General features: G+C 43.2%; 1 protein-coding gene and 1 non-coding gene across 3 annotated transcripts; both read right to left on the minus strand.

The window, feature by feature from the left end:
• Position 1: 1 nt before the first annotated feature.
• On the minus strand, positions 2-17,063 carry oxnad1 (oxidoreductase NAD-binding domain containing 1). 2 transcript variants are annotated; one of them, XM_064983114.1, is made up of 8 exons: positions 16,949-17,063; positions 16,425-16,575; positions 15,963-16,047; positions 15,606-15,709; positions 5,910-6,051; positions 4,633-4,878; positions 3,719-3,827; positions 2-3,438 (listed from the first exon to the last, which is right to left on the minus strand). In XM_064983114.1, exons 2-8 carry the CDS (start codon positions 16,532-16,534, stop codon positions 3,281-3,283), a joined length of 954 nt encoding a protein of 317 aa, XP_064839186.1. In that variant the 5' UTR covers positions 16,535-16,575; positions 16,949-17,063; the 3' UTR covers positions 2-3,280. The 2 variants fall into 2 exon arrangements, with proteins under 2 accessions (XP_064839186.1, XP_064839187.1); XM_064983115.1 differs by having other exon boundaries at positions 15,963-16,026; positions 16,949-17,061.
• On the minus strand, positions 5,560-5,635 carry trnaa-ugc (transfer RNA alanine (anticodon UGC)). The gene has a single exon. It is a non-coding gene; the product is annotated as a tRNA-Ala (tRNA).
• Positions 17,064-19,058: the final 1,995 nt, after the last annotated feature.

The raw sequence follows: 19,058 nt of genomic DNA on the forward strand, positions 1-19,058 counted from the left end.
ATACTGACTTCGTTTTATTTTATTTCAACTCTCACATCTGTCTTCTCACATCTGTGGAGCAAAACAAAACTATTTCAGCGGACATGGACCACCAGGAGGTTATGTTACAGTGCACCATGACAGATCCCCCTCTGCCTCTGTATATGCAAACTCATTTGTGAGAGGTGTGTGTGCGATTTCAGGCCTGGATGGGTGTGTGATGATTGGAAGAAGTCATGGTGTGTGTGTAAGTGGGAAGAGAGAGATGGGATGAGGGGACACTTGCCAGGATGTGTGAGAGGAAGAGATGGGATGAGGGGACACTTTCCAGGATGTGTGTGATAGATGTGTTAAGGTCTGCATAGTTTAAAAAAAAACTTTCTATAAATACACTCGCTGGTGTGATTTTCTCTCTAGTCCCTTTATATCTGGTGCTAACAATGTGTGCTGAGTGTGTCTACATTCTCATTCAACCACCTTGATCAGATAACGAAACCACATTTTAATGCAAGGTGTAACCAGGGCTATAAATATACCTTTTTGAAAAGGGGCATCAAAGATTAGAACCTGGGACCTTCTGGTCCCTATCCCCAGTGCCTCGTCCATTGCGCCAGTATGGGGAGAGCACCACACTTGTTTTTCACATATTTGAAGTTCTTCAGTAAGACACTAAAATGTGATTAGTTACGGTGTGTAGGGTTGGAAAACAAGTCGCATTGAGATTCAAATGCACAACCTTGCTGTTCACAGCCCTCCATCCACCTCTCTGAAAGGGTTTCCTTTTATTTGACTCCATCCACAGAGCGGTCATCTAACCCATCAAATCATCCCCAACTATCTAATCACAATCAGTTATTAGAATCATTTAAACTTCAAAAAATGTGGGCACAATCAGAATGTGGAAAAGATCAGGACACAGGGATCATGTTAGCACCGGGTATAAACAGGGGTTCTGCTGTGTGGTTCGGTCTAGCCTGGCTGACGCGACCCACGTGACTACAGTCAGAAAGACTTTGAGAGCTGGTGTTAGCCAGACTTGGCTCGGTCTCGTTTGAAAAACATTCCCTTATACATTTTTCTACTGCAAGAAAAAAGATTATCAGATAATTATACTGTACATAATTGCACATACACATTATTTCCTCAAACTATATCCACTGAATAAAATGATTTATTTTCATACTCAGAAAACAGTTGAACGTTTCTCCACTGGGCAATGTGCACCATCAAGAAACTTTTATATCCATTTTATACTAGAGGTCAAAATCAGTCAGGCTCAGTGCAATGAGCCTTGTTCAACTTATGTTCATTGCATTTGATGAACACCTGAGTCAAGTGAATATTCATGGTAAAGATGTGTTCATTTATTCAAGTTGTACCCGAGTCAGGCCAGATGTTCAATTTAGTACCTGGTAGAGACTTGGGCTGTTATGGTGACCATATTACCGCCACCCCAGTGGTCACGAGTCATGACCGCAGTCAGATTCCATGTGACTGTTTCGTCACGGTAACATGGCTTCTCCAAGCTCACTCATTAGCCTACCAAACTTGCTAACGACTAGGTTAGCGTTCTATTGTCCCTCTAATCACTGACATAAATGCAAATGTATTGGAAAATGTAATCAAACACTTAATGAGAGCCCATGAGCTCATGTTGCCCAACATTTCTATAGGCTATGCAATTGCTGAGTTTTGTTGTTTGATGGCTTCTTAAAAAGAGGATCCAATCAGCTTTCTATGGGACAGGCCTACTATATTTACTTATACTATTAAGCACATTGCTTCTCTTTACAACAGGAGTATATCCTACCTGGCTGGCATGAAAATGAACCACAGGAAAAGTGTCCTCCATCTGCTATAAGTGCATGGATGACATTTAGTTTATGTAAAGACAAGATTAAATCAAGAATAGTCTGATGGGTGACAATTTTAGCCTATCACTTGTGAATTATTCCAAGCTTGTAAGGCAAGAAACAGCACATGCATCCCCCTTCACAGAACAGTGCAAACTGTCTCTAACCAGAATAGGAGTGGGAGGCCCCGGTGCACAACTGAGCAAAAGGACGTGTACATGAGTGTCAAGTTTGTGAAACAGACTCCTCACAAGTCCTCAACTGACAGCTTCATTAAATAGTACCCGCAAAACACCAGTCTCAACATCAACAGTGAAGAGTTGACTCCAGGATGCTGGCCTTCTAAGCAGAGTTGCAATGAAAAAGCCATATCTCAGACTGGCCAATAAAAATGTAATATTAAGATGGGCAAAAGAACACAGACCCTGGACAGATTAACTCTGCATAGAAGGCCAGTATCCAGGAGTCACCTCTTCACTGTTGACGTTGAGACTGGTGTTTTGCAGGTACTATTTAATGAAGCTGCCAGTTGAAGAGTGTTTCTCAAACTAGACACTAATGCACGTGTCCTCTTGTTCAGTTGTGCACTGGGGCCTCCCACTCTTTCTATTCTTTTTTAGAGCCAGTTTGCGCTGTTCTGTGAAGGTAGTACACAGCGTTGTTCGAGATCTTCAGTTTCTTCTCAATTTCTCACATGGAATAACCTTCATTTCTCAGAACAAGAATAGACTGACGAGTTTCAGAAGAAAGGGCTTCGTTTCTGTCCATTTTGAGCCTGTAATCGAACCCACAAATGCTAATGCTCCAGATACTCAACTAGTCTAAGGCCAGTTTTACTGCTTCTTTAATCAGAACAGGTTTCAGCTGTGCTAACACAATTGCAAAAGGGTTTTCTAATGATCAATTAGCCTTTTAAATTGATAAACTTGGATTAGCTAACACAACGTGCCATTGGATCACAGGAGTGATGGTTGCTGATAATGGGCCTCTATACACCTATGTAGATATTCCATTAAAAATCTGCAGTCATTTACAACATTAATGTCTACACTGCATTTATGATCAATTTGATGTTATTTTAAGACAAAAAAAAAAGTGTTTTTCTTTTAAAAACAAGGAAATTTCTAAGTGACCCCAAACTTTTGAACGGTAGTGTAGATGTTCCAACAGTCTGCATCAGGGGCTTGTAGGCTATGAGTGGAAGCCAGGAGATGCTAAATGTGTATGTTAATTAACGGTCAGTTATACATGACAATCACAGCCCTAGTATGTTCAGGTGAAGTAAAATAAATAAAATGTGTGCAGCTCCAGACAAATATGGTCCAATACTCCTTGAGATGTTGCCATGGTAACGTGGGCAGGTGCTTGGTCTGATCTCCTAGGCACTGGAGGAGAGAGCAGGGATAGTTAGGCCGGGGTGAGATGATGAGGTCTGTCTCTAGTACAGACTACCACCACTTCTCAAACAGTATCCTTTCCTGGGATAGGCCTAGGCTGAGTAGGGTCTGGACCACGCTCTCTATCATGGGTGGAGGGCCACACAGGTAACACAGAGTGGTGTTCGGGTCGACACGGCAACGCAACCCCCCCTCTGACAGCCTCCCACCTGGGAAGATCAAATCAACATTTATTAGAAGTGCTGTTTAAAAAAACAAAACAAAAAATTAAAAACATACATTAAAAAGTAGCTAAAATCACTTTCATACCCGTACTGCCATTCTGGGACTAGCATCCATTTACATTCATTGAGAATGTATTAGTTTTGCAACCAATGGAAGCATATCCAGTTAAAATATAGATATTTTGAAAGCCAAAGTACACCGACCCATTGTAGACTATATCAGTAAACATTTGTGGTTGTGTTAAGGTCATTCTGTGGTACTTACGGTTCATGTACGGTTGGAGTTCCTGGTCGATGTCTGCGGTCTGTGCGGTGATGTGGAAGTCACAGGAGAATTTCTCTGGGAATTCCTTACACACATTTATGATGCTTTTCTGAGAGCAGAGCAGGGATGGGAAGAACAATTATTGGTCTCATTCCTACACAAACACAGGCCATTTCTCAATTAGATTTGTTCAACTCCTGAGTCTTCTCCGTCCTCCCTCACCTCCTTTTGAAAACGGTGAAAGTTAGAGGCAAGGCGGCGAGGAGAAGGAATGTGGACAAAAATACGCTGTTATGAAATGAGATTCCTTCTCCACTCACGCGTCATCAGGAAAATGACTTTTACAGGGGTGGATCCCAAATTAAAATGTGTGAAGTGATTCAAACAAAAATGTTAAAATGTGCAAGACATTATAGATAAAACAGTAAGTAGAACATTGTTTTTAAACGTGTTTTTAAACATGCTTTTCTCCTCTGACAAAAAAGCTCATTCAAAGGGGGTGTGGCAGATTTTAAAACTCTTCCATCCTCGATGAAAGGAGGCTATAGAGGAAGGGAGGACACTTCTGCTCGACCTACTAATGAATTGACATCTCAACTACTTATCGGTTTCCGGATCACGGAGGAGAAAGGGTGTAATGGTACCCCTGTATATTGTCTTGCTATTGGTATTTTACTGCTGCTCTTAACTACTTGTTACTTTTATTTCTTATGTTTGTTTTTTAAAACTGCATTGTTGGTTAGGGGCTCGTAAGTCAGCATTTCACTGTAAAGTCTACAAAACCTGTTGTATTCGGTGCATGTGACTAATAAAATTAGATTTGAAGTACAGGCTTTTGCCCAAATGAGAAAAGACCATACATTCTGATACAAATACTTGCAACCACACACACACGTCCTCTCTCTCACACACACCTTGAAGAGCAGCTCCTGTGTGTTCTTGGCACTGTAGCAGAGGTGGGTGGAGCCTATGTGGTAGCCACTCCCTGCGTTAGTGGGGTTCTGTCGTAGCAGGTCAGCGGCATGGAGCAGGATGGAGTATAGAGGGTTAATGCCCACGCCCCCAGCCACCAACAACAGGTCGACAGAGGGGTCAGAGGGCAAGGGGTCAAAGAAAAAGTTACCACCCACACGCATCGCTACATGGGAGTCCATGGTGCACTGTAGGAGGAAGAGGGGGGGGGGGCAGAGAGAGAGATAGGGAAGGAAGAGAGCAGTGAGCAGAGGGAGGTGAAAGAAGGAGCAGAGAGGGGGGGCAGAAAGAGAGAGAGAGAGAGGAAAGAGATAGGGAAGGAGAGAGAGCAGTGAGCAGAGGGAGGTGAAAGAAGGAGCAGAGAGGGGAGGGAGAGAGCAGGGGCGGGAGAGAGGGAGCAGAGGGAGAGCAGAGGGGGGGAGAGCAGAGGGGGAGGGAGAGAGCGGAGGGGGAGGGAGAGAGCAGAGGGGGAGGGAGAGAGCAGAGGGGGAGGGAGAGAGCAGAGGGGGGGGGAGAGAGCAGAGGGGGAGGGAGAGAGCAGAGGGGGAGGGAGAGAGCAGAGGGGGAGGGAGAGAGCAGAGGGGGAGGGAGAGAGAGCAGAGGGGGAGGGAGAGAGAGCAGAGGGGGGGAGGGAGAGAGAGCAGAGGGGGGGAGGGAGAGAGAGCAGAGGGGGGGAGGGAGAGAGAGCAGAGGGAGGAGAGTGATTATTTTGTACTGATAAATAGCTCAGGTATGAGATGTGTCCACATTCTAGAATGATCTGCTTTTCTGCTCCCTAATAATAATAATAATAATAATATCCCATTTAGCAGACGCTTTTGTCCAAAGCGACTTACAAGTCGGCTGGGGCCACTACTTTTACATATGGGTGGTCCCAGTGGGAATCGAACCCACGACGCTTGGCGTTGCAAGCGCCATGCTCTACCGACTGAGCCACACAGGACCTTTTTTTTTCCCTATTGTGGAGAAAATGTCTCTTTCAGAGAAAAAAAAAACTACTTCCAGTGCAGCGTCGGTTTAGGTACGTCTGAACAAACGCTGTTACACACAATGGGAGAGAGAGAGCCGAGAGAGAGAGAGAGAGAGAGAGAGAGACAGAGAGCAATTAACAGATATAGTTACCAGCAGAAATACTGACAAAGCTGTTGATTGATTTTGAGGCACTACCAACAAGTGCACATTCTCATTTCAATGCACACACACACACACACACACACACCTTGGTGTGTATCCAGTGTGCAGGGGGATGTTGTGTGTATTTGACAGCCAGCTCGATGACACCCTCTTTCTGCAGCAGACCTGGACTGGAACACACAGAGAATCCTCCTACCTTCTCCATACCAGGGATGAAGAAGTCCACCCTACACAGACACACGCAGCAGAAAAAAAAGCCCACAAGCAAACGGACAGTAATCAATAAAACAAGTGTCCAATAGTCTAGCACTGATCCAAATTAAATCTTAAAATGTACAGAACGTGTCGATGACATCTGTTTGTTTTTATACATACATACATACATACATACATACATACATACATACATACATACATACATACATACATACATACATACATACATACATACATACATACATACATACATACAGTGGGGCAAAAAAGTATTGTCAGCCACCAATTGTGCAAGTTCTCCCACTTAAAAAGATGAGAGGCCTGTAATTTTCATCATAGGTACACTTCAACTATGACAGTCAAAATGAAAAAAAAAAACAATCCAGAAAATCACATTGTAGGATTTTTAATGAATTTATTTGCAAATTGTGGTGGAAAATAAGTATTTGGTCAATAACAAAAGTTTCTCAATACTGTTATATACCCTTTGTTGGCAATGGCAGAGGTCAAACGTTTTCTGTAAGTCTTCACAAGGTTTCCACACACTGTTGCTGGTATTTTGGCCCATTCCTCCATGCAGATCTCCTCTAAAGCAGTGATGTTTTTGGGCTGTTGCTGGGCAACACGGACTTTCAACTCCCTCCAAAGATTTTCTATGGGGTTGAGATCTGGAGACTGGCTAGGCCACTCCAGGACCTTGAAATGCTTCTTACGAAGCCACTCCTTCGTTGCCCGGGCGGTGTGTTTGGGATCATTGTCATGCTGAAAGACCCAGCCATGTTTCATCTTCAATGCCCTTGCTGATGGAAGGAGGCTTTCACTCAAAATCTCACGATACATGGCCCCATTCATTCTTTCCTTTACACGGATCAGTCGTCCTGGTCCCTTTGCAGAAAAACAGCCCCAAAGCATGATGTTTCCACCCCCATGCTTCAAAGTAGGTATAGTGTTCTTTGGACGCAACTCAGCATTCTTTGTCCTCCAAACAGGACGAGTTGAGTTTTTACCAAAAAGTTCTATTTTGGTTTCATCTGGCCATATGACATTCTCCCAATCTTCTTCTGGATCATTCAAATGCTCTCTAGCAAACTTCAGACGGGCCTGGACATGTACTGGCTTAAGCAGGGGGACACATCTGGCACTGCAAGATTTGAGTCCCTGGCGGCGTAGTGTGTTACTGATGGTAGGCTTTGTTACTTTGGTCCCAGCTCTTTGCAGGTCATTCAGTAGGTCCCCCCATGTGGATCACCGTTCTTGTGATCATTTTGACCCCACGGGGTGAGATCTTGTGTAGAGCCCCAGATCGAGGGACATTATCAGTGGTCTTGTATGTCTTCCATTTCCTAATAATTGCTCCCACAGTTGATTTCTTCAAACCAAGCTGCTTACCTATTGCAGATTCAGTCTTCCCAGCCTGGTGCAGGTCTACAATTTTGTTTCTGGTGTCCTTTGACAGGTCTTTGGTCTTGGCCATAGTGGAGTTTGGAGTGTGACTGTTTGAGGTTGCAGACAGGTGTCTTTTATACTGATAACAAGTTCAAACAGGTGCCATTAATACAGGTAACGAGTGGAGGACAGAGGAGCCTCTTAAAGAAGTTACAGGTGTGTGAGAGCCAGAAATCTTGCTTGTTTGTAGGTGACCAAATACTTATTTTCCACCATAATTTGCAAATAAATTCATTAAAAATCCTACAATGTGATTTTCTGGATTTTTTTTCTAATTTTGTCTGTCATAGTTGAAGTGTACCTATGATGAAAATTACAGGCCTCTCATCTTTTTAAGAGGGAGAACTTGCACAATTGGTGGCTGACTAAATACTTTTTTTGCCGCACTGTATACACACACAGAAAAGGAAATGGCTGGGGGGAAAAAATCCCACAACTAAAAAAAAAAAAAAGGAAAGAAGAACGTCAAGAAGCACACAGGAAATACTAACTAGTAACCATCAACTGCTCTCTCGCCATCTAACCCCCCCCCCCCATCTCCCTCTCCCTCCGACACCTGAACTGACACACACACACACACACACACGTTTCTCCCACTCCTTCTACCCATCTGTCAGAATAGGAACATCATCCATATGGACTGGAGGTGGTGAAACAAATGCATTTACATCTTTTTACATTCATTACAGAACGCCGACGTCCAACTCACAGACCCCTACTGTTTATACACAACACAAACGCCCACCTGCAGTATGGACCTCAGAGTTGAAGGAGATGTTTGGGGGTTTAGGCTGGGTTCTGTATAAGAACTGACATCTGCTGATGTAAAGATAACTATAAATATCAATTAATCATGTTCATTTTTAAAGCTAGAGAACTGAATGTACTTTTCCATTAACATAAATTAAACATGTTTATGTATGTGTGCTTTGCTTTTAGCTACAATACTAATGCATGTTAGTGGGTCTAAAATAACCTTGCAAGTTTCAAATACTACCTGCTGTCGCCATCTCTACTAGTCTTTTAAAATGATCAACTTCCGAATGTACCTGGGGGGGGGGGGGGTTGGTGATTGAGAAAACGTTTTAGTTACCACAATGACCTGGGAAAGAGTAGCAGTGGAGAGTAAATGTACACACTACATGTATCTGTACAGCATAAACATAACGAAAGAGCTTCAGTGCAACACTTCCCTCTTGTGCCTGGTAGGGGGATTTACAGTCCTTATAAAATAATTGTTCAAGAGCTGGACAGAAGAGCTCACCGTTCGTGATGACTGACAGCAGCCTATGTCAAATAACACACTTCATAAGCTCTATGCCCGTGGTCCTTTTATGGAGAAGAGAAAAACAACACTGTACCTCTTGTGGTTTATTGGTGAAATGTGATGAGCCCCTCCCCCAATACTGTATCTACCAATGATGTATATAAACCCTAGATTGCGGAAGCTATGTATGGGCGATTGAGAGGCTTTGAAGCCACCGGTCAACCATATTGGTACTCCCCAGTAGAAGCAGTCCTCCATAGGAATGAATGGAATTCTACAGTATTTCAATTAAATGTTTCAAGGACAAATTTACATGCATTTAAGTATTTTTGGTTGTTGTAGTGGGGACAGTAACATTAGTAATCTCTACAAATTATACTGTACGGAAAATGTTTTTACACTGAACAAAAATATAAATGCAACATGTAAAGTGTTAGTCCCATATTTCATGAGCTGAAATAAAAGATCCCAGAAATGTTCCACATGCACAAAAAGCTTCTCTCAAATGTTGTTTACATCCCTGTTAGTGAGCATTCCTCCTCTGCCAAAATAACTCAGCCTCCTGACAGGTGTGGCATATCAAGAAGCTGATGAAACAGCATGATAATTACACAGGTGCACTTTGTGCTGGGGACAATAAAAGGCAGCTCTAAAATGTGCAGTTGACTGCAAGAATGTCCACCAGATCTGTTGACAGAGAATTTAATGTTCATTTCTCTACCATGAGCCGCCTCCAACGTAATTTTAGATTATTTGGCAGTACGTCCAACCGGCCAAACAACCGCAGCCCACATGTACCCACACCAGCCCAGGACCTCCACATTCAGCATCTTCACCTGTAAGATCGTCTGAGACCAGCCACCTGGACACCTGATGAACCTATGTTTGCACAACTGAAGAAATTCTGCAAAACTGTCAGAAAGTGTCTAAGGGAAGCTCATCTGTTTGCTCGTCGTCCTCACCAGGGTCTTGAGCTGCCTGCAGTTTCAACTGCTGTGTGGGTGAGCGGTTTGGTGATGTCATTGTGGGACAGAGGGATCCATGGTGGCGGTGGGGTTATGGTATGTGCTGGTATAAGCTACGGACAACGAACACAATTGCATTTCATCAACGGCAATTTGAATGCACAGAGATACCATGATGAGATCCTGAGGCCCATTGTCACGCAATTCACAGCCGCCATCACCTCACGTTTCAGCATGATAATGCATGGCCCCATGTCTCAAGGATCTGTACACAATTCCTGGAAGCTAAAAATGTTGCAATTCTTCCACTGTCTGCATACCAGACATGTCACCCATTGAGCATGTTTGGAATACTCTGGATCGATGTGTACGACAGCGTGTTCCAGTTCCTGCCAATATCCAGCAACTTTGCACAGTCATTGAAGAGGCCAAAATCAACAGCCTGATCAACTCCATGTGAAGGAGATGTGTCGCACTGCATGAGGACAATGGTGGTCACACCACTCCAATTTGCATACCGCCCAAACAGATCCACAGATGATGCAATCTCTATTGCACTCTACACTGCTCTTTCCCACCTGGACAAAAGGAACACCTATGTGAGAATGCTATTCACTGACTACAGCTCAGCGTTCAACACCATAGTGCCCTCAAAGCTCATCAATAAGCTAAGGATCCTGGGACTAAACACCTCCCTCTGCAACTGGATCCTGGACTTCGACAGGCCGCCCCCAGTTGGTGAGGGTAGGTAGCAACACATCTGCTCCCCATGGGTTCATGCTCAGTCCCCTCCTGTACTCCCTGTTCACTCACAAATGCATGGCCAGGCACAACTCCAGCACCATCATTAAGTTTGCAGATGACACAACAGTGGTAGGCCTGATCACCGACAACGATGAGACAGCCTATAGGGAGGTCAGAGACCTGGCAGTGTGGTGCCAGGACAACAACCTCTCCCTCAAAGTAACCAAGACTAAGGAGATGATTGTGGACTACAGGAAGAGGAGGACCGAGCACGCCCCCATTCTCATCGACAGGGCTGTAGTGGAGCAGGTTGAGAGCTTCAAGTTCCTTGGTGTCCACATCAACAACAAACTAGAATGGTCCAAACACACCAAGACAGAGGGCATGACAAAGCCTATTCCCCCTCAAGGAACTAAAATGATTTGGCATGGGTCCTGAGATTCTCAAAAGGGTCTACAGCTGCAACATCGAGAGCATCCTGACTGGTTGCATCACTGCCTGGAACGGCAATTGTTCAGCCTCTGACCGCAAGGCACTACAGAGGGTAGTGAATACGGCCCAGTACATCACTGGGTCTAAGCTGCCTGCCATCCAGGACCTCTACACCAGGCGGTGTCAGAGGAAGGTCCTAAAAATTGATAAAGACCCCAGCCACCCTAGTCATCCCAGTCATAGACTGTTCTCTCTACTACCGCATGGCAAGCGATACCAGAGTGCCAAGTCTAGGACAAAAAGGCTTCTCAACAGTTTTTACCACCAAGCCATAAGACTCCTGAACAGGTAATCAAATGGCTACCCGGACGGTCTGCATTGTGTCCCACCCACCAGCCCCTCTTTTATGCTACTGCTCCTCTCTGTTCATCATATATGCAGTCACTTTAACCATATCTACATGTACATACTACCTCAATCAGCCTGACTAACCGGTGTCTGTGGCCTCACTACTGTTTTGTTTTTTTACTGTTGTTTTATTGCTTTACTTACCTGTTGTTCACCTAATACCTTTTGTTGCACTATTGGTTAGAGCCTGTAAGTAAGCATTTCACTGTTGTATTCGACACACGTGATAAATGAACATCAAATCAAAGTGTCTTTTACTGATTATACAGTAACTCGGTAAAATCTTTGAAATTGTTGCATATTACATTTATAATTTTTGTTCAGTGTATATCTTTTTTTCATTTTTATGTTCAGGTAACATAATGTAAAAGTATGCATTAAAGGTCTCTGTAATACACATGTGGCAAAAAACTAATGTAGACATTAATAAACATATTTCTGTAGTTTCCAAAACATTTTTTACAACGGTGGGGGAGTGCCAAGATGGAGGCAAGGTGGCTTCAACAAAGCACCCCCCCATCAGTCACCTAGTGTGTGTATAATACATACATATCAATTTGATGCTATTTTAAATGGACAAAAAAATGGAAAAGAATTTGGCCTTCTACACAGAGTTGCAAAGAAAAAGCCATATCTCAGACTGGCCAAGAAAAATAAAAGATTAAGATGGGCAAAAGAACACAGACACTGGACAGAGGAAGATTGGAAAAAAGTGTTATGGACAAACTAATCTAAGATTGAGGTGTTCGGATCACAAAGAACATTAGTGAGATGCAGAAAAAAGTAAAAGATGCTGAAGGAGTGCTTGACACCATCGGTCAAGTATGGTGTAGGCAATGTGATGGTCTGGGGGTGCTTTGGTGGTGGTAAAGTGGGAGATTTGTACAGGGTAAAAGGGATCTCGAAGAAGGAAAGCTATCCCTCCATTTTGCAATGCCATGCTATACCCTGTGGGCGGTACATAATCGGAGCCAATTTCCTCCTACAACAGGACAATGAACCAAAGCACAGATCCAAACTATGAAAAAACTATTTAGGGAAAAAGAAGTCAGCTGGTATTCATTCTGTCTATAATGGAGTGGCCAGCACAGTCACCGGATCTCAACCCTATTGAGCTGTTGTGGGAGCAGGTTGACTGTATGGTACGTAAGAAGTGACCATCAAGCCAATCCAACTTGTGGGAGGTGCTTCAGGAAGCATGGGGTGAAATCTCTTCAGATTACCTCAACAAATTGACAACTAGAATGCCAAAGGTCTGCAAGGCTGTAATTGCTGCAAATGGAGGATTCATTGACAAAAGCAAAGTTATTATTATTATTTCAATTAAAATTCATTATTTATAACCTTGTCAACATCTTGACTATATTTCCTATTCATTTTGCAACTCATTTCATGCATGTTTTGGGGTCACGGTTCAGTTACAGTACAGTGGAAAAATGAAATTCTAATCGTTACTGTAGTTAATGTTTGTTTATTTGGCAAAATACATTAAATGAAAAACCACCCTATTTGTGGCCAAGTCCAGTTTCTGTGACATTCATAATGTTCCTGGAATTGTGTTGTGACAGGGACTGTTCTGCTGGTCCAAAATTAGAGGTCTAAAAAGATGGCAGCGTTTTGAAATGGACCTGAGGCTTTCCCACCAAGACAAATACGCATAAATAAATGTTCTAATGTAGAGACCTGTTCCATACGGACCAGAAGACGACCACTTCCATATAGACGTGGTCAATTTTGAGTGAAGAAAGCAGCAGACAAGTCCACAGCTATTTTATTAACCAGAGCAGATACAGCGTCACGGAGAGCAGGCGGAGGGGCCTTGTATACTGTAAGCCAGGCAGTAACCAAACAAGCCGATTTGCGCTAGTAGACTAACTTCTAGCTTGTCATAGCTAGGTTATTTACAGTTGATGTCAGAAGTTTACATACACTTAGGTTGGAGTCATTAAAACTCGTTTTTTCAACCACTCCACAAATTTCTTGTTAGCAAACTATAGTTTTGGCAAGTCAGTTAGGACATCTACTTTTGAAGGACACAAGTCATTTTTTCCAACAATTGTTTACAGAGATTATTTCAGAACAGCTTGGAAAATTCCAGAAAATTATGTCATTGCTTTAGACGCTTCTGATAGGCTAATTGACATCATTAGAGGTGTACCTGTGGATGTATTACAAGGCCTACCTTCAGTGCCTCTTTGCTTGACATCATGGGAAAATCAAAAGAAATCAGCAAAGACCTCAGATTTTTTTTTTATAGATCTCCACAAGTCTGGTTCATCCTTGGGAACAATTTCCAAACGCCTGAAGGTACCACGATCATCTATCAAAACAATAGTACTCAAGTATAAACACCATGGGACCACGCAGCCGTAACACCGCTCAGGAAAGAGATGCGTTCCGTCTCCTAGAGATTAATGTACTTAGGTGTGAAAAGTGTGAATCAATCCCAGAACAACATCAAAGGACCGTGTGTAGATGCTGGAGGAAAAAGGTACAAAAATAGATTTTTCCACAGTAAAACGAGTCCTATATCGACATAACCTGAAAGGCCACTCAGCAAGGAAGAAGCCACTGCTCCAAAACCGCCATAAAAAAGCCAGACTACGGTTTGCAACTGCACATGGGGACAACAATCATACTTTGAGAAATATCCTCGGTCTGATGAAACAAAAACAGAACTGTTTGGCCATAATGACCATCATTATGTTTGGAGGAAAAAGGGGGAGGCTTGCAAGCTGAAGAACACCATCCCAACCGTGAAGCACAGGGTGGCAGCATCATGTTGTGGGGGTGCTTTGCTGCAGGAGGGACTGGTGCACTTCACAAAAATAGATGGCATCATGAGGCTGGATATTATGTGGATATATTGAAGCAACATCAAGACATCAGTCAGGAAGTTAAAGCTTGGTCGCAAATGGGTCTTCCAAATGGACAATGACCCCAAGCATACTTCCAAAGTTGTGGCAATGGCTTAAAGACAAAGTCAAGGTATTGGAGTGGCCATCACAAAGCCCTGACCTCAATCCTATAGATAATTTGTGGGCAGAACTGAAAAAGCGTGTGTGAGCAAGGAGGGCTACATATCAGCTTTGTCAGGAGGAATGGGCCAAAATTCACCCAACTTATTGTGGGAAGCTTGTGGTAGGCTACCCGAAAAGTTTGACCCAAGTTAAACAATTTATAGGCAATTATACCAAATACTAAATGAGTGTATGTTAACTTCTGACCCACTGGGAATGTGATGCAAGAAATAAAAGCTGAAATAAATCATTCTCTCTACTATTATTCTGACATTTCACAGTCTTAAAATAAAGTGGTGATCCTAACTGACCTAAGACAGGGAATTTTTAATAGGATTAAATGTCAGGGATTGTGAAAGACTGAGCTTAAATGTATTTGGCAAAGGTGTATGTAAACTTCCGACTTCAACTGTATCATCCAATATGATTACGTAGTACCCCTCTTGACTGTTTCAAACGGAGAGAAGCTAGTTGGGTCTGCATTTGCTTTCTTCCTGTCCTACAGTTACAAATAACAACAACTCCATTCAAATGATTAAATAGGCTCTCGTTCGTTGTAGCATATACTTCTCTTTTAACTCGATCATTTTAATTCCATTGATTAGATAATCTCCCAACTTGCTTTGGCACACACAGAGGCTCTTATGACTGTAGTGGCACTTTGATGACTTGTGATTGGCCACATAGGCTTTTCTCATTGAGCAGTGGAGAACATACTATAAACGTTTTATTCACAACTCTGTCAAATCGCCGTTGTAATCAACTGTGAAGCTAAAATGTTCCCGAAACTGGAGATTTAAAGGATGGAAGATCCTCCCATTCTGGTTTATTGATCTCACCATCTACAGAGTTCCCGGCTGTGCCTCACAAAAGGAGAGTTTGAAATCCGCCAGTTAAGATTGTACATTTTTCATTACAACGTGTGCATAGGCTGGAGTTGTTTTAATTAACGGAATAGCCTACAATCTTTTTTCAGCTCTGATTTATTCACGAGGAAATGGCATACAATGCAGCGTCGGCATGGCCTAGCCCTAATGTTTATATTTATTTATTCGGGTTCACAGTGCGGTCGAACCGAGGTCTCCATGACCGAACGGTTCAGTACGAATACCTTTACAACCCTAGTATCTACCCATACCTACAACTTCGCGCTTGTGCAGATCAGAATGGATTGGATAGGTGAAGCAGCCTCTCCCCAAAGCCATTGGTGTTATGCTGTATTCAGAATCCTTACAATGAGCTGTGAATGTAGCCAAACAAAACGACAGTACTGTACTACTCACCACTGGCCAGCTCTGAAAGTGAAGTCTGGATGGACAGCTAGCCGGAGGCGTTTCACTGTCTCAGACTCGTCCATGATGCCACATACCTGCGCCGGATATACACCCTTGACACAGACAGACACACAAACTTTACAAATGTAATAACCTGTCGATCATGAATATGAACCATTGTAAACTGTGGCAATAGTTAAGACTCTGTACACTACTAACCTATAGCATAAAAACAAGGAAAACTGTCTCAGCAATTGACAGTCTCGTAATAAAACACAGAATGTAGCCCAAAACTGTTTTCAGCTTTGAATTGCATAAGCCACAGTTTTGCTGCTATAGTACGAATACAGCTGGGCGGTCACTCACATCTTGTCTGTAGTTGCTGGCTGTCCTCTCTAGATGGTCCATTTGTCTTCTGGATGACATTTTCCTGAAAAGGCAACAAAAATGCCTACTTTATTTAAACATGTCCATCTAGCAGAAAATAATGTAGCCAAGCTGATCACCTCAAATGTTACATAAGGCTGTAACATCAATGGCCCCTATAAAGACACTGCAGTGTTACCTGTGTGCAGATGTCAAAACACAAAACGGCAAATTGACTTTTACCAATTGTCAGCTGGGTCCAACAAACTTTAAGTAAATCATAATCTAAAAACAGGCGAGTAGTTCTGGGTGTATGGAGGCTCTGGTGTTGGAAAAGAAGTGGCAAAAGTGTAGTAGCTGCACAATCAGTCACTGCTTTCTCCTAACCCACAACAATGACAGTGGTGAACGGCCACCTGACCGCAACAATACTCGACATATTCGAGATAGAACTCAACTCACCTTGTGATCGAACAAGGGCACAATACACGGAACCGGTGTAGCAGCACACCGGACGCCCCCAGCAATGTGAAGCTTCGAGCAGCCCTGGACAGTAGACATGGGACGCTCATTGCGATAGGATGTCACTTCACCTTAACTTTATAGAGGGAACCTATTGCAAGCGAGGAAGAGAGAAATGTGGTGTTGGTTGGTGCTGTTGTGATGGCCAGTTGTAGGTGGTCTAAACCAGATTGACAGTCACGTAATCTAGTTCATTGATACAAAAATCGATTACAACACCCTCGGTCTCTTTCTTGTCACCCGGCATCTCAACATGTATGTCTGATGTAACTAGCATGATAACCAACTGTGCAACCACAGCGTTTTTAATACAGAGAAAACAATAGCATGGCAGCTCAGTCAGTCCAGTTACACAACCCTATGTCCTTTCACATGACAGCAAACAGCTATCGTAACATTGCTTAGTCCTGGCTGCATTCCCTACGGAATATAGCTAGCTAGTCTCTCTGAAAATAAAGTCTTACCAATGTGATGAGAATGTTTCATGTGATCTTCTTCATTGTACACGTTAGTTAGATAACCTTTCTGGTGAAAGCTTTGTTGACCCCGGAAGTGATTGACGGACGGCTCTTTCGCGGGTTCATATTTGCGCAGAAACTGCGCAGGCCACGTTCAACTTTGTTCTCAGCGAGAATAGATTCGGACCATACGATTCCTTACAGCAGCACTGTGGTCGGACAGGCTTCCTGTTTAGATTAAGATATTAACGAGCCAGCGCAAGATATGGTTTGGAAATTGTACCTCAATCCAGGGATGAGAAATTGTTGTCCCCTTATCCCAACTGTTCTTTCCACATAATTCAAAGGAAAAGGAAGGTGTGGACTCAAGTCTACAAGATTAATAACACATCTGGGAAAAAGCAATGTAACAGAACCAAGAGGACTAAACAGTCCTACATTAATTGGGTTACTTTCAACTCCACCCAAATAAATAAAGAACCAACAATCCTTTGAAAGGAAGGAAATGGGTGACCGACCATTCCAAACGTTCCTGGCTGGAGAAGCAAAAGCACATCAAATAACATCAAACATATTCCACCCAATTGACCAGGTGTAGCAAGATATGGAGGAGTCCTGTGGTGATACTAACAAGATTATCTAATGTAAGAAGAGTTAGTAATCGTTCCCAACATGTGACAGTTTGTAACTAGACAAGGGCAATTAGATTGTTGGTTTATGCTGACTGTGGTTTCTTCATCTTTCTAATCTATAAAGTGGTGGTTAAGATTCTTCTCAAGACTGAGAGAAAAGTATGTTTGGTGAAGGATGAGATGGTTGCCAGAAGGGATGAAGACAACAATCTAGGTAGGACATACTGTTCATACATAGTCTAGTCGCAACATTTCAGTTTAAATGGTTGAATTACTGAAGATTTTAATTTGATATCAACAGGGATTATTTATTTATTATGTTCTCTTTCTCTGTCCCCCCTTCCACCTCTATCCCTCTACCTCAGTCTCTTCTCTGAAGTTCTTACCTTGTCCACACTGCACCATCTCCTTCACTGATTGTTACTTCCTAGACAACCACATCAAGACCAAACACCAGAAGCAGTACCTGGCCATGTTGAAAAGCCAAGTCTCAAAGAGTAAAACAGTACACGCCCTCGCAAACAGATGTTCCCACTGTAGCTGTATATTCCACACCCCATGACAGCTAGACATCCACACATGCCAGGCCCACCCCTCTTCCCTTCCTCAGAAACCTGCCCGTCCCCCCAGCGATCAGGGGAAAGTCCACCTATGCCTGCAGATTTTTGTACCTGGGCACCCTGCTGAAGCACTGCAAGAATTTGCAGAAAATGGCAGTTTTTGCACCAATGGACACATCGGTTTCTCCGACTGTGGGAAAAGCTTTGAGAATTGCTGGGGACAGGGGCCTTACCGGTGTCATGAACCAGAGGGCTCTAAACCTAAGGACACTAAGCCTGTGGTCTGTCTGGGAGTCTTGGGAAATCATCAGTCCTCCTATGAGTCTGGACATTCCCCTATTCATCCACACTGGAAGGAAGCCTTATAAATGCAAGGAGTGTGGCAAGTGCTTCTCAGAGAACAGCAGTTACCGTTGTCACTTGTTAATACACTCGGGACTCAAGCCGTTGAAATACCGGTACTACGGGAAGGCTTTCAAACAGAAGTCGCTCCACTGGACTCACCTGTCTGTTCACACCGGTGAGAGGAAGTTCTCCTGCTCCCAATGAGACAAGCAGTAGGCAAGAAGGGCACATCTGACACTTCACCTGACACTTCACCTGTTTTTTAGACTCTCATACTTGGAAAAAACATTATCTGACTTCCACAGGTGAGAAACCATACGCCTGTAGTGAGTGTGGTAAAAGCTTCACTCAGTCTGGGGATCTGTCTCAACACAAGCTCCTCTGCACTAGTGAAAAGCCATTTGAATTCCTTGAAATATCCAACCGGTTTAACCACTATGGTTCTCTGACCAGTCACATGAGGAGCCAAATTCATCTTGATATGTACAGAAGATGATTGTATGCTGACTCTCCTGGTAATAAAGGTGGCAATGCCTGTTCTATCAGTCAGCGAATTTATCAGTCTGCCATCTGAATTGC

This window comes from Oncorhynchus masou, chromosome 13, assembly GCF_036934945.1.
Source record: "Oncorhynchus masou masou isolate Uvic2021 chromosome 13, UVic_Omas_1.1, whole genome shotgun sequence".
In the NCBI taxonomy this organism is placed as follows: Eukaryota; Metazoa; Chordata; class Actinopteri; order Salmoniformes; family Salmonidae; genus Oncorhynchus; species Oncorhynchus masou.

What these genes read in the sequence shown, in the direction of transcription:
- oxnad1 (XM_064983114.1), bottom strand. Translation starts at nt 16,534, where the DNA reads ATGAGCGTCCCATGTCTACTGTCCAGGGCTGCTCGAAGCTTCACATTG. An exon ending in TGCCCTTGTTCGATCACAAG is followed by an intron (nt 16,048 to 16,424) that starts GTGAGTTGAGTT and finishes TAAATAAAGTAG; the next exon opens with GCATTTTTGTTGCCTTTTCA. An exon ending in CACACTGGATACACACCAAG is followed by an intron (nt 4,879 to 5,909) that starts GTGTGTGTGTGT and finishes TTCCTCCTACAG; the next exon opens with TGCACCATGGACTCCCATGT.